The following is a 22,070-nucleotide window of genomic DNA, read 5'->3' on the forward strand; positions in this document are numbered from 1 at the left end:
ACAGATCAAATTGAACCAAAACAGTATTATTTAAATTTTATGAGGTTATGTTTTGTTTTCTGCACATTTTCTATCAAATTGCTTAATGTCAAACTTCGTTCGCAGGGAGTCGCTACAGTCGACACCTTGGGTTACATAAAGGTTTTCTGGGTGACTAAAAGTAGCCATAAACACCCCGGCATTTCTAATGGTGATCTGTATCACCTTTAGTTGTATGAAACACTAAAATTGGTATTTTAAATAACCCAAACTCATTTACGCAACCTTAAGTAACCAAATTTATATAATGGTAAGCATTTAGGACATACATTTATACGAACATTTTTATCTGCAGAACATGCTGCCGAAGTTTACGGTACCACCGTGTATATCCGACGTGTATATTATTAATTGCCACACATTAAAAAATATTAAGCCAGCATCCTAAAGATATAAAAAACTATATTTTGATTCATGGGTTACGTTATAGCGTTCTCATAAAAGCCGTAAAACTGAAAAAAAATGGGCATGGAATCACTTAAAAGCGGAATTAGCCTTGTCTTACAGTTAGCCTGGTAATTATAGAGTAATGGGATTTTTCTTACCATTTTTTTTTCTCGCCGGCGTAGTTAAACGGTTTAGATCGAGATGGATTTACGGACGTAGGGAAAAAGCCACACGGGGAACTATATTTAATTAGCTTTTTCGCACGATTTTGCGAAAAATTTCTAATCTTTTTTTCTTGATGGTTCGCTAATTATATTTACGGCCATAGTAAAATGGGAAAGATACATGAATAGCTGTAACTATAGCTAGTGTGGCCTATTTTTTTACGGTATTTGAAGTAGTGATGGGAATACTGGTTCCACATCAGTCGCGTTACAATAGCGACCGTGCCGAAAAAATACCGCGATTTTGTAACCGAGGTTCAGACTTCCAAAGTGTCGCGGTCCTCGCTAAAAATATATCTAAGTTATCTATATTTTTGTAGACTAATGTAACTTTTATCCGCCACTCATTTTCCAAAAACGATGACATTCCTTGTTATTTTCCATCAATTTTCGTTTAAATAAAATCAAAGGCTCATATTTATGTGTATTGCATAAATATATAATACTAGCGTGTACCCGCGAGTTCATTCAATGAATTAATCATTTGTAATGGTGATGATAAACAAAGCAAGAATTGCCATTAACATACAAACTGATAAAATTTTCTCATGTGTTTATGCAGCATGAGAAAAACAATATGGCGATTATTATAAATATAACTTGGTAATATTTGAGGGTGTAGTTTCATCTCGTTAGAATTTGATCTTTCGAAAATCCGCCCGCCAAAATAAGCTTTTTACGTCAAGCAGTTTAAGCAGAATCGTGGTTAATCAATTACCCAACTTTTGGAACACACTGTATGATTTTTTAAAAAATTTCAAAATATGTAAAAAAAACAAAATAAATTATGCGTGTCCAAGCGTTTTCCTGAAAGACTAACCGTTTTTTAAATAATAAATATTGTAATATTCGAGGGGCGGTGTCACCCTCTTTGAATTTGAGATTTGAGAAACTCCTCCTTATCGAACCTCTACACCCTAAATTCAATCCGTTTTCAAAAAATGAGCTTTTTACGTCAAGCGCTTTAAGCAGGATCGTGGTTAATCAATGACCAGATTTTTCGAAACACCCTGTATACATTTTTAAAAAATCTTAAAATATGTAAAAAACAAAATAAAATATACGTGTTTAAGCGTTTTTTTCGGAAACTTAACCGTTTTTTAAATAAAAAATATTGTAATATTTGAGGGGTGGTTTCACCCCCTTGGAATTGGAATTTTAAAAAAGCCCTTCTTATCGAACCTCTACACCCTAGAATCAACCTGTATGCCAAAATTGAGTTTCTTACGTTGAGTGAGTTACTTTGAGCAGGATCGTGATTAATCAGTATGTCAGTCACTTAAGGATTTTATATATTAGTATAGATAAATATATAATATAATATATTTAATGTTAAAATCAAGAACAAAGTCCAAACCACTGTCAAAAAAATGTTTATTGGCCTAACCTAACCTTAAAATTAGATATAAACAATAAAACTTATATAAATGTATAAAAGCAAATAAAATATTTTTATTTTATTTTATTTGCTTTTGCGTTTCATCTTTCAAAGCTATTTTATAACATGCCTAGTACATACCAAAAATCGCTATTTCGAAAGTAACGTAGCGACGGAAGCACCAACGCCAATAGTAACCGACCAAATCGCGACAGGCTAAACCTAGTTACAGCAGGGACCATCAGTTACTTCTGTCCGTGACAGACGGAACCACGGCTCTAGGAGCGCGACGGCTGAAGCGAAGTTACGTCGCCGCCGAGGTCGAGCGTCGATAATCAGTTACTGCAGTTACCAGTTACTACTGTTCGCGACAGGCGGAACTACGGCTCTAGGAGCGCGACGGCGACGGCTGGAGCGAACACGCGCGACGCTACGTACATATCAGTGCCAGTTACTACGGTTGGCGACCGACGCGCGACGGAATCGCGACGGCTGGAGCTAAATACATCGCAACGGCCCAGCTAAGTCCAAACACCAGTTCTCATTAGAACATCGAAGTTAAGCGACGTAAGGCGGTACTGGTGGATGGACGGGTGACCGGTTCGAAACTCTGTATCGTCCTTTTGTCTAAAAAAAGGCAAAAGTGTCAAATCTATTGACACACACTGCTCATTCACGCCGGTTCGAGATCGGATATCTCGTGAGTAAGAGTCGATTTAGACGCTAGCCAGGTCGATAGGCTATTGACCATGATATGGCCGAGGACCGCGGTTCTGATTCCGCGTAAACAAAATAGGCCCCGTCCAGATTAGCCCTGACAGCAAAAAGGAGACGTTAACTGAAATCTTTACTTTATTTATTTTACACACGTGCCTTTTATTAATATTAAAAAAAGTTATAATCTTTATTTCATAAGTATTGAATTTTACCAGTACTTTTAATTTTGATAACGTACAAACCATGAGATTCAAATAAGACATTTTTTCTAATATGTTTCTTTTTTTTTACAGCATACGTTAACAGGACACTCTGGCAAGGTCCTGGCAGCTAAATTTTTGGGAGACGCCTCGAAAATAGTCACAGGGAGTCACGACAGAACGTTAAAGATCTGGGATTTAAAGAATAGAGCTTGTAAGTCGTAGATTAATTACATATTTCAAAATTTTTGTTTAACTGTAAAAAAAAACTTAAACGAGCCGTTATTAGCATTACCATTAAAAATTATAAAAAATGATTAACGTGTCGGGAAGTAAATCTCGAATTCCCATCGTCGGAAGCAAAAAAAAACCTAAAGAACAAAGAATTTTTTTTAAATATCTAAATACAACTAGTTAAGAACATTTTAGATTTTTTCAACAGATACGTCTATAAAAACCGTTGACGTTCTGTTAAAATGACATAATATCAAGTTAAACTTCAAAATTAACAATTACTACATGATAAAAATAATTACTTATTGAGGTAAAACCGAAAAAAAAACTCAAACTATCTGTATGATTATATTAATTTGTTTTTAATTTTTACTTAAGTTATGTTTATTTGTGTTATGTTCATTAAAATCAAAGAAGCGATTGCCATACATTAACCAAAACTAACCTATACAGATGCCTGGACAATACATTTATTTTTATTAGATTGTATTAAAAAAGCCTTTTTTATTTTTTGTTTAGAATTTTGTTTAGAATGTCTAAATTTTTGCATTATTAAAATCTACTCTGTGCCCTGTATTCCATGAATGCTGACAAATCTTAAATTTGTGAAAATCGCCCTTTCCTAAATACTTTAAAAAATTTATCACATTAGCATGGTATTTTGTATATTAATTTTTTTTGTTTGTTCACTGGACAACAAACATTGGTTTAATGTGGGTTAAAATGGATTAAAAATGTGGATTAATAATATAATTAAATTATCTCTTTTCAGGTACTGAAACCAAATTTGCCGGTTCGAGTTGTAACGATCTAGTGACCGTTGACAACGCTGGCAGCTCCATAATCAGCGGCCATTTTGACAAGACTGTCCGTTTCTGGGACAGCAGGTCCGAATCTAGTGCCAACAATATAGTTCTTAATGGAAAAGTAACATCTTTAGACCTAACTAGAGGTAACATTTACTTTTTGCCATTCGGTAAAAAAATGAAGAGTATAAAATTGTAAACTTGGACAGAACGTCAATGACTTCGCATACAAAATTAATTTAGTAGATATATAATTATGCTAAACAAATCAATTACCTCATTTTTATTATGCCTGCATCATAATCAGCGATTATGGCATGCTCACAAACGACGTGCGTAAAATTATTAATTATTCTTTATTCCTCGGATCTTCGACGATGTGGCGCTTCCATTTTTAGATCCATTTATATACATTTCCATTCATAAATACAAAATTCTACTAGGAAAACTACATTAAACTCAGACTCTAAGAAATTTAAAGAAAAATAAAAAGTATGTAGTATTAAAAAATAAGTATGTATATGTCGCAGGCGCATAGAATAATCCGGCTTTTTGCAAAAAGACTAGGCATGTTAAAAAACGCCGGCTGTTTACACAAAAGAAGGAATTTTTACAAAAAAAAAACATCTATTTTCAGTCACTTTGCAAAAAGCCTATTCAGAATTAGGCACATTAAACAATGACGATATTTTCTGTACACTTCTGCAATGGAATATGGTTAATCATACTTAAAAATATTTAAATTATCCAAGTCAAACTGTAAGAAAAACATTTATCGATAAATTTTCGAAGTCGATGGCATGTGTCCATCAGGAGCTTACTAATAGCTGAAGAAGTGTGATACTGAGGTGGAGAGGATAATTTTCTTATGAAATACAATTATCTATACTAAAAACTATTTAAATTATCATAGTTAAACTGTAACAAAATTATTTTTCGATAAATTTTTGAAGTTGATGGCATGTGTCCATCAGGAGTTTACCAATAGCTGAAGAAGTGTGATACTGGGATTGAGGGCATAAATTTCTTATGGAATATGGTTAATCATACTTAATAATATTTAAATTATCCAAGTCAAACTGTAACAAAAACCTTTATCGATAAATTTTCGAAGTCGATGGCATGTGTCCATCAGGAGCTTACCAATAGCTGAAGAAGTGTGATACTGGAATTAAGGGCATAAATTTCTTATGGAATATGGTTAATCATACTTAAAAATATTTAAATTATCCAAGTCAAACTGTAACAAAAACATGTATCGATAAATTTTCGAAGTCGATGGCATGTGTCCATCAGGAGCTTACCAATAGCTGAAATAATTTTCTTATGAAATACAATTATTTATACTGAAAACTATTTAAATTATCATAGTTAAACTGTAACAAAATTATTTATCGATAAATTTTTGAAGTTGATGGCATGTGTCCATCAGGAGTTTACCAATAGCTGAAGAAGTGTGATTCTGGGATTGAGGGCATAAATTTCTTATGGAATATGGTTGATCATACTTAAAAATATTTAAATTATCCAAGTCAAACTGTAACAAAATTATTTATCGATAAATTTTTGAAGTTGATGGCATGTGTCCATCAGGAGTTTACCAATAGCTGAAGAAGTGTGATACTGAGGTGGAGAGGATAATTTTCTTATGAAATACAATTATTTATACTGAAAACTATTTAAATTATCATAGTTAAACTGTAACAAAACTATTTATCGATAAATTTTTGAAGTTGATGGCATGTGTCCATCAGGAGTTTACCAATAGCTGAAGAAGTGTGATACTGAGGTGGAGAGGATAATTTTCTTATGAAATACAATTATTTATACTGAAAACTATTTAAATTGTCATAGTTAAACTGTAACAAAATTATTTATCGATAAATTTTTGAAGTTGATGGCATGTGTCCATCAGGAGTTTACCAATAGCTGAAGAAGGGTGATACTGGGATTGAGGGCATACATTTCTTATGGAATATGGTTATTCATACTTAAAAATATTTAAATTATCCAAGTCCAACTATAAAAAAAACATTTTTCGATAAATTTTCGAAATCGATGGCATGTGTCCATCAGGAGCTTACCAATAGCTGAAGAACTGCGATACTGAGGTGGAGAGGATAATTTTCTTATGAAATACAATTATTTATACTGAAAACTATTTAAATTATCATAGTTAAACTGTAACAAAATTATTTATCGATAAATTTTTGAAGTTGATGGCACGTGTCCATCAGGAATTTACCACTAGCTGAAGAAGTGTGATACTGAGGTGGAGAGGATAATTTTCTTATGAAATACAATTATTTATACTAATAACTATTTAAATTATCATAGTTAAACTGTAACAAAATTATTTACCGATAAATTTTTGAAGTTGATGGCATGTGTCCATCAGGAGTTTATCAATAGCTGAAGAAGTGTGATACTGAGGCGGAGAGGATAATTTTCTTATGAAATACAATTATTTATACTAAAAACTATTTAAATTATCATAGTTAAACTGTAACAAAATTATTTATCGATAAATTTTTGAAGTTGATGGCATGTGTCCATCAGGAGTTTACCAATAGCTGAAGAAGTGTGATACTGGGATTGAAGGCATAAATTTCTTATGGAATATGGTTAATCACACTTAAAAATATTTAAATTATCCAAGTCCAACTATAACAAAAACATTTATCGATAAATTTTCGAAGTCGATGGCATGTGTCCGTCAGGTGTTTACCAGTAGCTGAAGAAGTGTGATACTGGGATTGAGGGCATAAATCTCGTATGGAATATGGTTAATAATACTTAAAAATATTTAAATTATCCAAGTCAAACCGTAACGAAAACATTTATCAATAAATTTTCGAAGTCGATAGCATGTGTCCATCAGGAGCTTACCAATAGCTGAAGAAGTATGATACTGAGGTGGAGAGGATAATTTTCTTATGAAATACAATTATTTATACTAAAAACTATTTAAATTGTTATAGTTAAACTGTAACAAAACTATTTTATTTATATAAAATGAAAAAAAATAATAAAAAGATACAAAAAATCGTAAATTTTGTCGATTGTTCTATGAACTTTTCGCCTGTCTCTGCCCTACTAAATTTTTCCGCCATTCTAAAGATTTGTTGGTCACCCACTATTTTGTGGTCATTTTTGTGAGTTCTAGCTTTTGTAATGCCACAAATGTGTTCTGGGTCTATGAGTGACATTGATGAACCTTGTTTAACCATTTCATCTCCCTATCCTTTACCCTTGTGACCCTAGTATCCAGCCTAATATTAGTACGCCAACCAAATGTAGACAATAATACAATTCAGATATTTGTAATTTTACCATTGTAAGTGTATTTGATTGTATTTATCTACACAATTTCAGACGCAAAATACCTGCTAGCCTGCGTCAGAGACGATACGTTAAAACTGATCGATTTACGAATGAACCAAGTAGTCAATTCCTTCTGGTAAGTCTTTCATCTTTCGTTTTCTCTATATTAATTTTCTTTCTTGTCAGATTGATGAACATTATTTTATTGATATAAAAAAACAACAATTCTTATATTATTATGTTTTGTCTTGTCTAGTTGTGAAGGGTTCAAAGTGGGCTGCGATTGGTCAAGGGCGACGTTCAGTCCGGACGGTCAGTTTGTGGCAGTCGGATCGGCCGATGGGGCAGTTTATATTTGGTGCGTACCCACGGCCAAAGTGGAGAAAATTCTTAAAGAACACGGGTGAGTACCATTGCTGACTTTAGTTTTGTATATTTCAGCTTAAAGAACAAGGTAAAATGAGTTGTTAAAAAAATGTATAAATTTTTGCTATGACAATCTAATAAACTAGTCAAATTAGATAAATCGGTTGAAAAAATCCTAGAGTTTTGAAAATGATTGTTTTCCACAGCAACTGTTAAAATTGCCTTATATCTATCAAAAATAGTAGATAAAATAGTACTTTAACCGCAAGGGTAGATTAAATAATAATTTAACAGCGAAGATAGCTTAAAAACTTTATTTCTTCTCGCACGTTTTTTAATTGCTTCCATTTTTGAAAATTTTTGTATTCCCTTTCATAAGTTATTCGGGATTTAAATGGAAGTAGTTTGGATATGGCGTTTGTCGCCTCAGCCTGAATATCTGTTGGTAATTTACTTATTTCGTTTTGAGCCATTTCTGGCTCCAATTCAATCAGCAATCGACACGAAAAAAATTAAAAAATATTGACTCAAAACTGACAACTAAAGAGACAGCTTTATTTATTTGTCAAATTACATAGAAACCAACGCCAACCCAGCACAATATTTTTTCTACTCGTAATAAATTCCTTGAAATAATAATTTCTGAATATTTTTAAAACGTAACACGTTATAGAAGAAGATATTGTTTTATACATGACGATAAAATTGCATTAACGTCTCCCGAAATTAATTCACTCGCACGTGCATTAATCTTTTCGATCGACGATAAAATCCCATTTTATCATCTTGTATAAAAAATAACTATTCAACGATTTCTCTAGACTTTGTATTTTTATTTACTAAGAGTGGCTCCCAGGTGAAGTCCCTGTTGTGGCTCAGTTCTACAAACCTTTTAAAAGGAAAAAAGTATTAAAATTTACCCTCGAGACCCAACCTTTTAACCTAGCTGGTCCCACTGTGGCTTAACTAAACCTGGTACTGCTCCCAGCAGAGCAGGTACACATAGGTACACATTCCTCTAATCTTGGGCTGATAGTGTTTTTACTTAAATTAATTTATCATTTTTATTAACTCTACTAGATGCAAATACAATTATTGAATCAATTGCTGTTCGATACAAAATAGCTGTTTAATTTAATAATAACCACTTGTTGCTTAAAATGCATCAGGCAAACTCGTTTTTGAAGCGTGTCGAGGGATTAACCTAAATATTCTACAAAAAACACGAACGATTTTCTAACCAAGCTCCTCTAAAAACTTCAAAGCTAAATATGTTATTAATTTAAGCACGCGAATGGTCTGTTAAAGCGTTGTTTTATCATACAAATCACGTCTTGTCCTGGTCGAGTGGTACTGTTACGTTATTTTTTTTTACCACAGATTCCCTGTAGGTACTTTATTCCGTTTGTTATTGGGACCGGCGATTTTTCGACACAATAATGGCAAATTTTCAAACACCTATGCAGCTTAAATATGGATATTTAGATCGGGTACCAGTGCTTATGGTGAAAAGTACCACCGCGAGAGTGTCTATATATTGTACCGTTTTCTCTATAACTGTAACGCGCTATCGGGAAAAGCTTTTTGTCGCTCAATCAGGACACTCTCGTTTTGGAATTGTTACAGTTCGAGATCTTTTTATTGTCCTATACTAGTTATACACGAATGTATAAACAATGCTAGTTTTAACTAATGTAAAATGCTAATGTAAATAGTCAATTTCTTTGAATATAATTTTTTTTGTCAAATTCGTTGATCTATGTGTAGTAATTACAATATGGCAGTACGATGGGGTTCGGGGAATATTTTGTTAAATAAGTACGAGATAAATAATAATAAGTAACTGGCAAAGGAGTATGACAGGGAGACGGAATATCCCCAAAGATGTTTCCAGCAATACTAGAAGAAATCTTCCGTCAACTAGACTGGGCCAACAAAGGATTAAAAATAGATGGAGGATATCTTAGCCATCTAAGATTCGCTGATGACATAGTCTTAATAGCCAATAGTTCTGAAGAACTGCAAACACAAATTAACGAACTAAATACAGCCAGCAATAAAGTAGGTTTCAAAATGAATTTAACAAAAACTAAAGTAATGTACAGGGTTGGTCAAATTCGACGCTTTTAAATGGAAACACCCTTTTCTATAGGAGATAGACAAAAACTAATATCGGTGTCTGGAGCTCAATTTTTGTCAAAAACATGATGGTGAAAACCGCATATCGATATCTGTTACCGTTTCGGAGTTACGGGGTGTTTTTCAAAAATATGCATTTTTAACAAATCGCTGGAACTTTTTTGCTATGGAAAATTTTGTATTTTTATGAAAACATTTCCAAAGCACCTTTTTACGTAGAATTTTATGGTTTAAGTATAATTTTTTTTTTAATTAATAATTTAAAAATTATCAACAGAAAATTTGATTTTTTATATGGGACACCCTGTATATTTTTAATTTATTGAAAAGAATTTAAAATTACCTTTCCAAAAATATAACTCACTTGATATTTTGCTCCATTCCTCTTCGAGATATAGAGTATATACAAATTCGGCCGCTTTAAATAAGTATAGGCTTTGAACGGCACCGGCTGTAATGCAAAAAAAATCTAGTTGTGAGCATAACGAAAATAATATTTGCTATGAGAGATGCAGAATTTTATAACAATTTAAAATATATTTAACCAACATCAACACATTTAAACTATATCTAATAACAATAAAAATAACTAGCAAACCAAGACATGAGATTTTGCTACAGGTGTTCGACATATCAATCGTCTTCTGTTATGGACAGACGGGGCAGTTTTTGAACATTTCTCGCGGAATTCATAAACTCAGTGGGGGTGAAAGATACCCTCTCATAACTGCTAAGTATTTCTTATTCTTGTCTAGTTTATACGGAAGAATAAGGAACCTTTATTCTTCCGCAAATATATCCATAAGATTAGATCCATGGGCACTAAGTCAGGCGGCCTCGACGGCCAACGGCTGGGATCTTGGTTGGCTATTCAATTATTCTTGAAATTGGCTGCAAAAATTTGCTGATAATTTCAGCGTTCAGAGGCGGTGCGTCGTCTTGCTATAAAAATACGTTTTCGAGTTCCATTAAGGGCATATCATCAATAAGGGGTCCAAAGCCTACTAGTTAAAAGTGGTGAACTTTTAAAAATTCTGTATTTCGGAGGGGATTATAACAAAATATCAAGTGTGCTATATTTTTGGAAAATTAATTTTAAATTATTTTCAGTTAATTAAAAATATAGAGGGTGTCCCAAATAAAAAATAAATTTTTCTGTTGATAACTCGTAAATTATTAATTTAAAAAAAATTATACTTAAACCATTAAACTCTGCGTAAAAAGGTGCTTTGGAAACGTTTTCATAGAAATACAAAATTTTCTATAGTAAAAAAGTAGGAAATTGTAGAATACATAACATATTTGAGACAACTAATACGCAGCTCGGAATCTCTACTATCAGAAACCAACCGAAGAATTAAGTTAGCATGGAGTACTTATGGAAGAAACTCAGTCATATTTGAATCTAAAATGCCACTTTATTTAAAGAAGAAAACATTCGACCAATGTGTACTACCAGTCGTGATCTATGCATGCGAAACCTGGACTCTTAAAACGGATATTATAAGGAAACTGCAGGTCTCACAACACTCAATGGAACGAAATGTGCTGGAAATAACCAAGAAAGACCGTAAAAGAATAGAGTGGATACGACAAAAGACCCAGGTAATAGATGTCATCCACAAAATCAAATCCCTCAAGTGGCAATGGGTAGGACACCTGGCAGGAAGGACGAACAACAGATGGACCACAAAAATTACAGCATGGTACCCACGAGGAATTAAGAGACCTAGAGGAAGACCAAACATGAGATGGGACAATGTTTATTAGGGATACGGATACTTGTCGTTACTGCGAACTGGTTGACAATTTTGAACACACATTTTTTCATTGCGCAAGATGGAGCTCTATTAGACATGCTGTAGAAGATAAAGTGGGTAAACAGATAACCTACCCAAGTAGCATTTTCACGACTTGCGACCACATGTTTACTAAACACAACGTTGGATTAGTTACAAAAAATAGTTAGCTCCCTACCTTAGGTATAAAAATAAATTTAAACGTTTTTATAACGTTGTGCCGACGTTGGACTAGTACTACAGCAAAGTAGGAAGCTTCTGCGACGTCGGATAAACGTTGTCTTGTAACCTTTTTTGCTTAAGTGATCTTTAGGTGATTCGGACAACGTAGTTACAACGTTGGACAATATAGAGTTTTCCGACGTCAGTTTCAGAACCTATTCCAACGTTATGCAAACGTCGTCTGTTTTACTAATTCCAACGTTGTTTAGATTTCCTTATTCTTACGTTGGTAGGACGTCAAGTCACTACCTTTTTGTAACTGTATTGAACCATAACCTTAAATCTTAAATTTTCACTTCATTGTTCTGTTCAGTCAGACAGTTCAGTGCTGTTTTTGTTTTTATAAAAAAAACTTAATTAAAATGGGACATGAGAAAGGTACATATAAAACTAAATTTAAATATACATCGACATATATTACCGATAGTTTATCCACTCCCTCGTTTATTTAGATTATAGAGGGCGGCACAAGCTAGACTCTAGGATGACTAAATTAGGCAATCTTGCGACTAGTATACTACCTGTTAAGGCCGAACTGCGACTTTATTAGTCCAGTATGCGACTACTCGAACTACTCCATCTTAATCTCCCAAAACAACAAAGTGAAAGCCGCCATGTTGTTAAATAAATTGTTTCGTTCCTAAAATAGCAATTCCTGCTTTTTGAATACATTAACTTGAAATATTTGACCCTAAAAATCACGCGGAAACAATTTTTTCGACTGCGAATAAATTATTCTCGTTTTACTAAAACTTTTTTAATTTTAAGGCCCATTAGTATTTTTCAAAGTAGAAACAATACATTTATCAATAAAGTTGTTTGCGTTTAACTTTTTTGCCTTGAGTAACGAGTTACAGAGTCGGTTAAAATGTTTCAATAATTATGATCTTCAAACATCCTCCACACTTAAATACTTTTGTTTTGTTTTCCTTCACTGCCATCTGACATATGTCTCTAACTAAATAATAAAAATAATATTTTTACTATAATTATCCCAATTTAGGATAAAACGCGACTTAGACGCCATATTAGTTTTGTATTTCTGTGAATTAGGATTTTAAACAACGTTGCAGTTTGTACTAAATTAGGCTTCTAAAATTATTCTCCAAACTAGTGCAGACTAGGGTTGGTACGAGGTTGTGCCGACGTTGCGCCCCGACGTTTGGTCGCGTGACACAACGTTGTCCCGACGTCCAAATGCTGCTTGGGTAATCGACACCATGCTGAAGAACGAAATATTTTGGAAGAAAATAAGCAAAATGGCTAAGGAAATCCAGAGAGAACGTATGATCCGATAAGTCCAAACCAGTTACATAGAACGGAACATCTACATAGAACCCTCCTTCTGAAGTAATGCTAACGAGGTTCCAGAAGGAGACACATAAAGGTTCTGAGGGTTGTTTTAGTAAGTAAGAGTCACTATTTTGGTTGTCTTACCAACTGCCCATGATGGTTTTTTTCTCTCAAAAAAAATGATATTAGGAAATTAGCAGGAAATTAGCTGTAAAACCATCTCAGATATTGGATTTTATCAAAGCCCTGGTATTGTATGATGAGTTATTACCCAAAAAAGGGGGACACAATAGATCTATAAGATCGTCGTGATTACTTTCCCTCCTCCTATAAAATCTACAAAACTAGGCACTATGCTAGACACTACTAGACCAAGACCAATACGAATTGGACTGCAGGATCAGAACCAACTCCAAAACCAAAGGAATCTTGCTCTTGCATTTGCTTATCACCACTGAAAACATTAATGCATTTTCACGGAAAATGTTACAAAGTCCTTCCGGAAAATACGGCCCTGACCCGGGGTCCTCTCCGCGATTTATCTGACCGTCAACCCATCCTTGTCATCTTCCTTATACAGAGTGTTTTATTCAATCGGCATCGAGCGCTTCATTCTCGCCGTATGTAAACGTCTGATTTATGTTTTGGCGATCGCCGGACGAGATGGCGCTGCCGCGGCAGTACCGGCCCGAGCGAAACTAAGCTCTTTACTTCCTTTTGATAGCCGTAAATATCGCCGACAAACACAGAAATGTATATATTGGTACCTGTGTTCTGGTACTACCGAGTGTAGGAAATGGCCTAGGCAAATATTATCACCCTAAATACTGAACTTCTGATACGGTGTAGAATAATATAGACGGAATTTTGAAAAATTGTTTTCGTGTTAAAAATTTTTCCGTGGTAGAAAATAGTAACAACATTAAGGTGCACAATTTTTTTTCTTTTAATAACAGTGGTAAACTTCTGGTAAAATTTGTGATCGAGTTAATAGACAGTACAAACGTAATAACGTTTGTACTTTCGGGTCGCTGTCAGGCGTCGGGTAAAGCGGGTGTTTGGCCGAAGGAAATATATATTATATTTCAGAAATCTGCATAAGACTTAGCCCGATCCTGTTGTGTTAAACCACAGCCAAAATTCTAAACACACGTGCTTTGATTAAGGCTTGCAGAGCTTCAGCATTTGCCATAAAATAGCGAGTAATTTGTTACAAAACCATATAAATTATATATCACTGTAACCACAAAACTTCAATCTATTTCCGTATTGTAACGGAATTTTAAATTATGTCTTTATTTTCGAGAAAATTTGGTCCAAATATAAGGAATATTTTGTTGATGTTTGACCATCAAAATCTTAAAAATAAAGAAGTTGTCTAAAAATGTGCTACAATACGGATTGTAGCTCGTACTATAGCCCTAACAACTATATGTTGGGACAAGGTCATATTTTGGAATTATTGCCCTGGTTTTTCAAAATAACTGAAAAATATATGTTTAATTTTTTAAATATAAACATAGCCATATATCCTAAACAACTTGACAATATTTTTATGAATTTGTAAATCAATTCATATTTACAGCTTGCATCGGCCTTAACCCGCTGTTTATGAGCGAGGTCGCGAGACTCCGTTAGGCCCTTTTCACAGAGAACGCGCGTGCGATAGACGCGTTTCTCCAGGTGCGCAAAAAACATTTTTTAGTTACCGTGAAAATATCGTTCACGATAATGAAAAAAAATGTGGGAAAGTTTGGGCTCTTAATATTAAGAGGTGTCATCCATGATTTTCTATTTCTCGTTTATTAACATGGGGATTTTTTTTATTTTATTGCTTTCTAACAAATCAGCGTATGGTAAACATCAATACATATTCTTGTAGGAAATTGAACGATCTTCAAAAAAGGTCTAATATGATTTTTCATTTAATCGACTCGTTTGAAAGTTTTTGAAGATGTAGCAAATTTAGTTAATAAAAAAAATATTATCTAAAAAGCTATATTGCCTATATCGTTTATTACAGTAAAATCTATTTTTCTTACAATTATTTGTATTTCGTAAAAAATGTCAATGTTTTACCAAAGAACATACTTCTTGATGTATTTTACGAAAAATAGGATATTTTATGTTCTGGGCCATTATTTCGTGATAATATATATATAAACGGGATTTGGTTTAAGTATTTAATACTCATTTCCAACTACAGCCTATTGCTGCCTTCCCGTTACCCTACGCCACACATCTCGATTTAGAGCGTCATCAGCTTCTAGGTTACGAGCTTCCATTGCTTCCGTAACCGTTCCGTTCCAGGATCTTCTAGGTCTACCTCTCTTTCTTCTGCCCTGGGGAGCCCATTGAAAAACTCTTTTTGGCCACCTGTTCTCCGGTATACGCAGAACATGTCCAAACCATTTTAAGCTGGATTTTTCGATTCGATCTGGTACTGTTTCCTCCGATGCATTCATGATACGCCTGACCTCGATGTTTGTCTTTTTTTCCATCCTAGATATACCTGCACTTCTTTTAAGGTAGTCCATTTCAACAACTTGGATTTTGCGCTTCGCGTCTGCACTCAGAGTCCATAGCTCTGAACCATAGCAAAGAACTGACTCCACCAATGTTCTTCCAAGTCTCTTTTTAGTTGTTGCAGACAAGTTTCGCTCCCACCAGAGGCTGTTATGACATCCAATAACTTGTTTGCTCTTCTGAATTCGGGTTTGTATTTCAACTTTGTCCAAACCCCCGTTGTTGATAGTAGCACCCAGGTATTTAAATTTGTCTACTTGTTGAATCTGGACGTTATCATTAATGAAGACTTCAAAACAAGCGTTGGAATTGACAGCTAAGTATTCGGTCTTCTTTAGACTAACCTGAAGTCCCCATTTGTTATATTCTTGATAAAGCCTCTTAGTCATGAACTCTAGATCGTATGAGTCCTGCGCAATCACGACCTGATCGTCTGCAAAGTCTGCAATTTCGTGATAAAATATAGAAAAAATGTGGAAGTCATCATATACGATTTGCTTGAAGTTGAACTTTAACCTTCAATAACTTTCAAACGAGTCGATTAGATGAAATATCATATCAGACCTTTTTTGACGAACATTTAATTTCCTACAAGAATAGGTATTGATTTTTACGATACGCTGATTTGTTAGAACGCAATAAAATTCCAAATAAAAATTGTTTCTTCGTGTTATTTGAATGGGAAATAGAAAATCAGGATGAGACACCTATTAACATTAATATTAAGAGCTCAAACTTTACCAGAATTTTTTTTCATCATCCTGTACGATATTTTCACGGTAACTAAAAAGAAAAAAAAATACCCATTTTTGCAAAACCCTGTATAATTCAGATGTTTGTTTGTCCAACGAGGGGAGACATAACAGTAACAGTAGTTTTGTGTCTGTCATTTTAATGCATTACACGTAAATTGTTTTTTTCCGTAATTGTTTGGATGTAACTTTTGGAAATATTTCCTGACTCGTTGGACAAACTGTTTGCTGCTTATGTTTTCCGTTCAAAAAATGTGTTTTTTCTGTAATTCCTAACACTTAGATCGTCTACTTTTGACCTGTTCCTCAGATCTGCCGTGACGGCAACAGCCTGGCACCCCTACGGCAACTTCCTGGCCAGCGTGGACCGGTCAAAGAGGGTGATAATATGGGCTGGAGACATCTAGGACCAGCCACCGCACGACGACATAGTTGGAACAAGCAGCTGTATATATTTTGCCACTACAATCTCTTTTATACTTAAGTTTGTACCGTAATACCCGCAAATTTTTTTTTAATTCATAATATTAATCTTTTAGTATAATTTTATCAAAATAGTAAACACACTATATCAACAAATCTATGTCAATACATACAATAAAAAAAACATGTTATATCCGTAACACTATTTTGACCACCCTGTATACTCTATAATAATTTTAAAATGTGTATCTTAAACTCCTCCACAGTTTTTCTATTTTTTTAATAATTCTAAAACAGTTTTTAATAATTCTCAAAACCAATAAAATAATGAACTTTATCGTTGGCTCACCCTGTATATTTAATTTACTAGGTAACAAGATTCAATAATAATTAAACTTCCTATAATAATCTCCTTCCTGTATGTTGCCAGTAGAGAAATAATTTTTTTACATTTTTCCCAAGTTTTATTCACATTATCTACTCACGCATCGTTTTTTTTTTAATATCCTTGACCTTTTGGATTCCATAATATTGGTTTTTCTTTATATAAATCGATTAATTTCAGCTGATCTTCCTGAAAGTCTCCATTTCAATATGCACTATAATATCAGAGCTAATATCTCGCAGTCGAGCGAGCCTGCCAAAAACACGTCCAGACTTGGCTGTGAACTTTCTTTGATCGGCCGTTGAAAAACCGACAGGGAACGGATAGCAACGAGGCTCCGTGGGTTGTCTCGCGAGACGGTCGCGAGGCTCTTAGGAGACCCCTCCACCCTTTGAAAAACACCGCAAATTTGGAATGTCTCGCGCTCGTCTCGCACTCGACCCCTCAGGTCTGGACGCACCATTACATAAATAGAAATCAACATCACTCATAACAGATTTCAGCTAAACGAAAGTTGAGCCTAAAATATACTTATGTCAAAGATAAAAGGGATGCATATAAGTAAATATACCATACTACAAAAAAAAACAGCGTCACAGTAACCTTTGAATTGGCCTTAATTAATAAAATTTGACCTAAAACCGTATTTTTCAAAATTTAATATTCATTTATTTATTTCTACACCGTCATTTCGAGGATCACTGTGACACCGATTTTTTTTTATCATACAGTACATTAATGACGCAAAATGTAAATAAAATATGTATACCCTGGTTTTTATACGCATAATATATATTAAACGATGTCCAGTTGTGTAAAACTCTAGTCAAATAATTGTTTTTGTAGGAAAAAAAAATTGGCGTCAGAGATGGCATATGAAAATGAAGCGAATAAGTAAAAATTATGCAGAGAAAGTCATCGATCGCCATATCGAAGCCTACATGATTCCGTTTTTTTTTCGATCAAAATACGACGGTATGACAAATTATAGTTTGATCAAAAATGTTTGTCCAATCTATTTTAGACAAGTACAATATGTAAAATATAGCTACAAAAAATAGTGTTTTATTATACTGTTGCACTAATCTGATTATTATCAGACCACTTGAAAATACAATTTTTTACATTGTCAAATAAATTTGTACAAAATATACTTCATCAAAATTATTTAACAAAAAAATGCCAGGTGTAAAACTTCTAATGGAAGAATACAATTATTCTTCTAGTCGTTGTAAATTTTATACCAAATAGTTGTTTAACAAAATTAATATTCAGATTTTTGTCTTATTCTGAATTAAATACATTTATCAAATGTTATTGCCATAATTTACTTGAATTTTATTTGGTCACACAGTATATTTATGTTAAAACAGAAACCGGAGGGCACGTATCAAGGCTTTATATTTAATGTTAATTTTAACAACTAACCAATTCGTAATATGTATATGTTATTAACAATAAAGTATTTAAATTGTATCTAAAAATCAACTTTCCATATAGTACTCTGTATAGAATTATTGCAATACTTATGTTCGATTGTTTATAATACTTATTTTGTACCTATCCATGTATATTATGGTGGATGTATTTTTGTGATATAATTTTTTGATATTTGTAATAAAAATAATAATTTCTTCTATACCTTTGTTCAGTGTGACCTTTTTTAACTACTACAAGCAACTACAAACCAAACTCCGAAACAAAGCATTTTAAGAAACATTTATTATATCTACAAATTTTTATACTTATTCTTATCTGCAGAATATGCTGGCGAATTTTCCCGAATACAGTTTTGACCACCCTGTATATAAAGATTAATAGGAATTATTGCAATATGTGGTGGACTCACTGAATAAGGTATAGAGGCAATAGATATTAGTCAATATAAATATAGAGGAAGAAAATTTAAGAATATACCTATAATATATATATATATATATATATATTTTTATTTTCCGTCAAATTTTTGATAATGCTCTTATGAAATAAATTTTTTATGTAACGTAAATGTTGTATTAATATCAACCTCGCACCTATAAAAGTCATCTAAAGCTGTAAAACCAGCTAATATTCGATTGTATACTGTTCTCTACTTTCATATTCAGTTTTTTTTTTAAATATAACTTATTAACAAAATATTAAAATGCGTTAACAGGTACTTACTTACCCAATTATTAACCCCTCCTTCAACAAGAAACTCCACAAAAGTTTGAAAATCACTAAAATATTTAACCGCGCACTATTATTGGTGTTTATACCGCTAATCATTTTATCAGTTACACTAAAATTAGATTGGAACTGAGAAAATAAAGCAAAAAGTTTCAAGACACTAGAAGGATTTTACTGATCTGAAAAAACAATCTGACATATGACAAAATGGCGAAGGCTTGGCCAACTATTATGATTTTAGACCGACCAAGCTTGAATTTGTTGATAAATCACTACCTTTTATCTTTTTCTATACATTCTACACATATTTTCTACGTTTCATTGCGTTTTTCTCAAACATAAGTTATAAAAATACACAAAGCAAATAGAATTACATAAGTACTTACCAAATTATTCAGCTTACAACCAGCACATATTAGTTTTTTCACAATAAATTGCAGATATTAACTACCTAGACACTACAACAAGTTAATATTTTACTAAAATATTTAACTACACATAATACTCGAGTTTTGGTTAACACTAAAGTAAGAAAAAGTTGTGAAAAAAATTAAAAATCACAAAAACGACGACGCGTAGTCACAACAAAAAGAAAAAAAGTGACTCGGGAGAAAATGGCGAAAAGCAAAGCCAACTATAATGATTTTTCTCGTATCAACCAAGCTCATATCCATAGAATAATGTTTTATAATCATATAATTTAATGTTAATTTATAAAGGCATATGGCATATATATATAAATATTTTTTTTAATTCCCAATCTATTTATAATTAAAATAATAAGAAAATAGACATGTTTTTAAAAAATATTACAGACATAAAAAATGTTATTTATTCTAAATCTATTTATTTAAAAAAAGGGGTAAATATTACTATTATCTATTACTGATTACTATTATTGAGCTATTATCATTTAATTATAGTTAAGTTACAAACCATTTAATTCATAAAAAGGGTTTCAGACTATTAAACTAAAAGTTATTTTCAAATATTCAGATTAGAGGATTTCTCAAAGTATTGAGTTTTCTGTACTTATTCACAAATTAGTATGCTAATTTGTAATGAAAATAATAAAAAAATAAGACATAACATTAAAAAAATAGACTATATATTTCAATAATAAAGCTTAAAATGTACAAACATAAAAATAATTATCAAAACATCTTTGTCCACTGTCAAATATCCTGAACTTCGCCTTTACAATGGGAGCAACAAGGATGAAGCAACTGATTTTCAACAAATCTTGGATCACCTGTTAAGGAATGAGCAGCACCCACTAGAGCATTACACAGAACATCTTGCGATGTCAATGTCACAGGATTCTTGAGAACCTACAACAGTATGTATGATTTTTTACAATACCTGCAAATAGTTTAATTATTTTGAACGCACTTTTAAAGCTAATTTCTCGGTCACGCTCAAACCAGGTGGTTTTTCTGGTAGTGACTGAATTTCTATTTGTAATGAATCAGCAATTTGACGTGATAAGTTCTGATTAACAGCACCTAGTTCAATTATATCACCGATTTTTATATTTAAACCTTTTCCAGTTTGTTTCTCACTAATACTATTTAAATTGGTATAAGTAGTCAACATTTGCTTTTGTAATTTATTATGTTCACTCAGTATCTTTTTCGTAACTTCCTGAAGATCATTTACCCTTTTTGTTAAAGCCGATTTCCATCTAGCTAATTCTTCAACCATTAAACTAAAATAAAAAAGGGTTCTCAAAGAAGTATACATATATTTTATGTTCTAAATCACCTTGATGCTAAAAATTTACTTCTCCATACTTCACACTGTCCACTTAACCATTCTGTTTGTTCTTGATGTGAAGTCAGATGATTTGCAGAATTTAATAGTGCTCGGGCTAGAGATAACTTATCCTCAGTTAAGTGTTGCACTCTTGTTTCTAAATCTTCACCTACGGCAGCAACAAGTAATGTTTTCAACTCACTGTTTACTTGAGCCTGAAATTTCAGCTGGTTCTCTAGATGAGCTTTAGTCTCTTTCAAATTTTTAATATCAGTGTCAAAAGCTTCTTTTTCCTTCTCCCATTGCTGAAGAGGAATGACTGCACTTTCTGGTAAAGCTGCACCAAGCTTATTCATTTCCTTAGTTCTCATATCAGTCATTTGATTCACTAGCTCGTGAATTTCAATATTATTCTTTGAACGTTTTTCTTTATAAACCATTTGTGTAGGTTTTTTAAACTTGGTGGGTATAATAGGTATAACAGCTGCTTTGTAGGGCTCGTATGGAATAAATTTAGGTTCCTTGGGCTTATACAATATAATGTTGGAAACTTTCTTATCTTGAGGCACGTATTTCGGTACTAAATTAAAGATTTTTGATGCGGGTTCAACTGGTTTCATAGACTTTAAAATGCTGCTAGATGGTTTAGTTAGTAACGTACTACTTAACTTAATATCTGAATTAGTTCGAACATTATTTTCCATTCCATCTCCTGATGTTCTTTCTGTCGAATATTGAGATAAATTCATGATTTTATTATTACTTTATTAAAGTTATTAAATTAAATATTTATATTATTGAAGAAATCCTCACTGTCAACTGTCAGTTTTTAGGTTATCATATTATTTTATATTTCTCTATGGTTATCATTATTTTTAGATCTATTATCTATGGTAGCAAATGTAGGAAAAGATTTTCAATTTATTATATAT

General features: G+C 32.8%; 2 protein-coding genes across 3 annotated transcripts in view; one reads left to right on the forward strand and one right to left on the reverse strand.

Moving 5' to 3' along the window:
- LOC115882669 (autophagy-related protein 16-1) overlaps positions 1-17,082 on the forward strand; it is a 627,679-nt gene extending 610,597 nt beyond the window's left edge. The window contains exons 10-14 of one of the 2 annotated variants that reach the window (XM_030900865.1): positions 3,033-3,159; positions 3,952-4,131; positions 7,361-7,445; positions 7,566-7,712; positions 16,717-17,082. In XM_030900865.1, coding sequence (XP_030756725.1) covers positions 3,033-3,159; positions 3,952-4,131; positions 7,361-7,445; positions 7,566-7,712; positions 16,717-16,813 — 636 coding nt within the window. In that variant the 3' untranslated portion in view covers positions 16,814-17,082. Of the gene's footprint in view, positions 1-3,032; positions 3,160-3,951; positions 4,132-7,360; positions 7,446-7,565; positions 7,713-16,689 lie in introns of both variants that reach the window. The other variant, XM_030900864.1, reaches the window with a different exon arrangement.
- Positions 17,083-20,469: 3,387 nt separating this feature from the next.
- LOC115882725 (golgin-45) lies at positions 20,470-21,978 on the reverse strand. Its single transcript, XM_030900952.1, has 3 exons — positions 21,148-21,978; positions 20,776-21,091; positions 20,470-20,714 (listed from the first exon to the last, which is right to left on the reverse strand). The coding sequence occupies exons 1-3, from the start codon at positions 21,885-21,887 to the stop codon at positions 20,559-20,561; spliced, it is 1,212 nt and encodes a 403-aa protein (XP_030756812.1). The 5' UTR covers positions 21,888-21,978; the 3' UTR covers positions 20,470-20,558.
- Positions 21,979-22,070: the final 92 nt, after the last annotated feature.

The sequence above is a fragment of the Sitophilus oryzae genome, unplaced genomic scaffold (genome assembly GCF_002938485.1).
Source record: "Sitophilus oryzae breed Bouriz unplaced genomic scaffold, Soryzae_2.0 scaffold_179_pilon_pilon, whole genome shotgun sequence".
In the NCBI taxonomy this organism is placed as follows: domain Eukaryota; kingdom Metazoa; phylum Arthropoda; class Insecta; order Coleoptera; family Curculionidae; genus Sitophilus; species Sitophilus oryzae.

Coding starts and splice junctions, on each gene's coding strand:
- LOC115882725 (XM_030900952.1), bottom strand. CDS start 21,887: ATGAATTTATCTCAATATTCGACAGAAAGAACATCAGGAGATGGAATG. Junction 21,092..21,147: donor AGTAAATTTTTAGCATCAAG/GTGATTTAGAAC, acceptor TTTTTATTTTAG/TTTAATGGTTGAAGAATTAG. Junction 20,715..20,775: donor CCGAGAAATTAGCTTTAAAA/GTGCGTTCAAAA, acceptor ATACTGTTGTAG/GTTCTCAAGAATCCTGTGAC.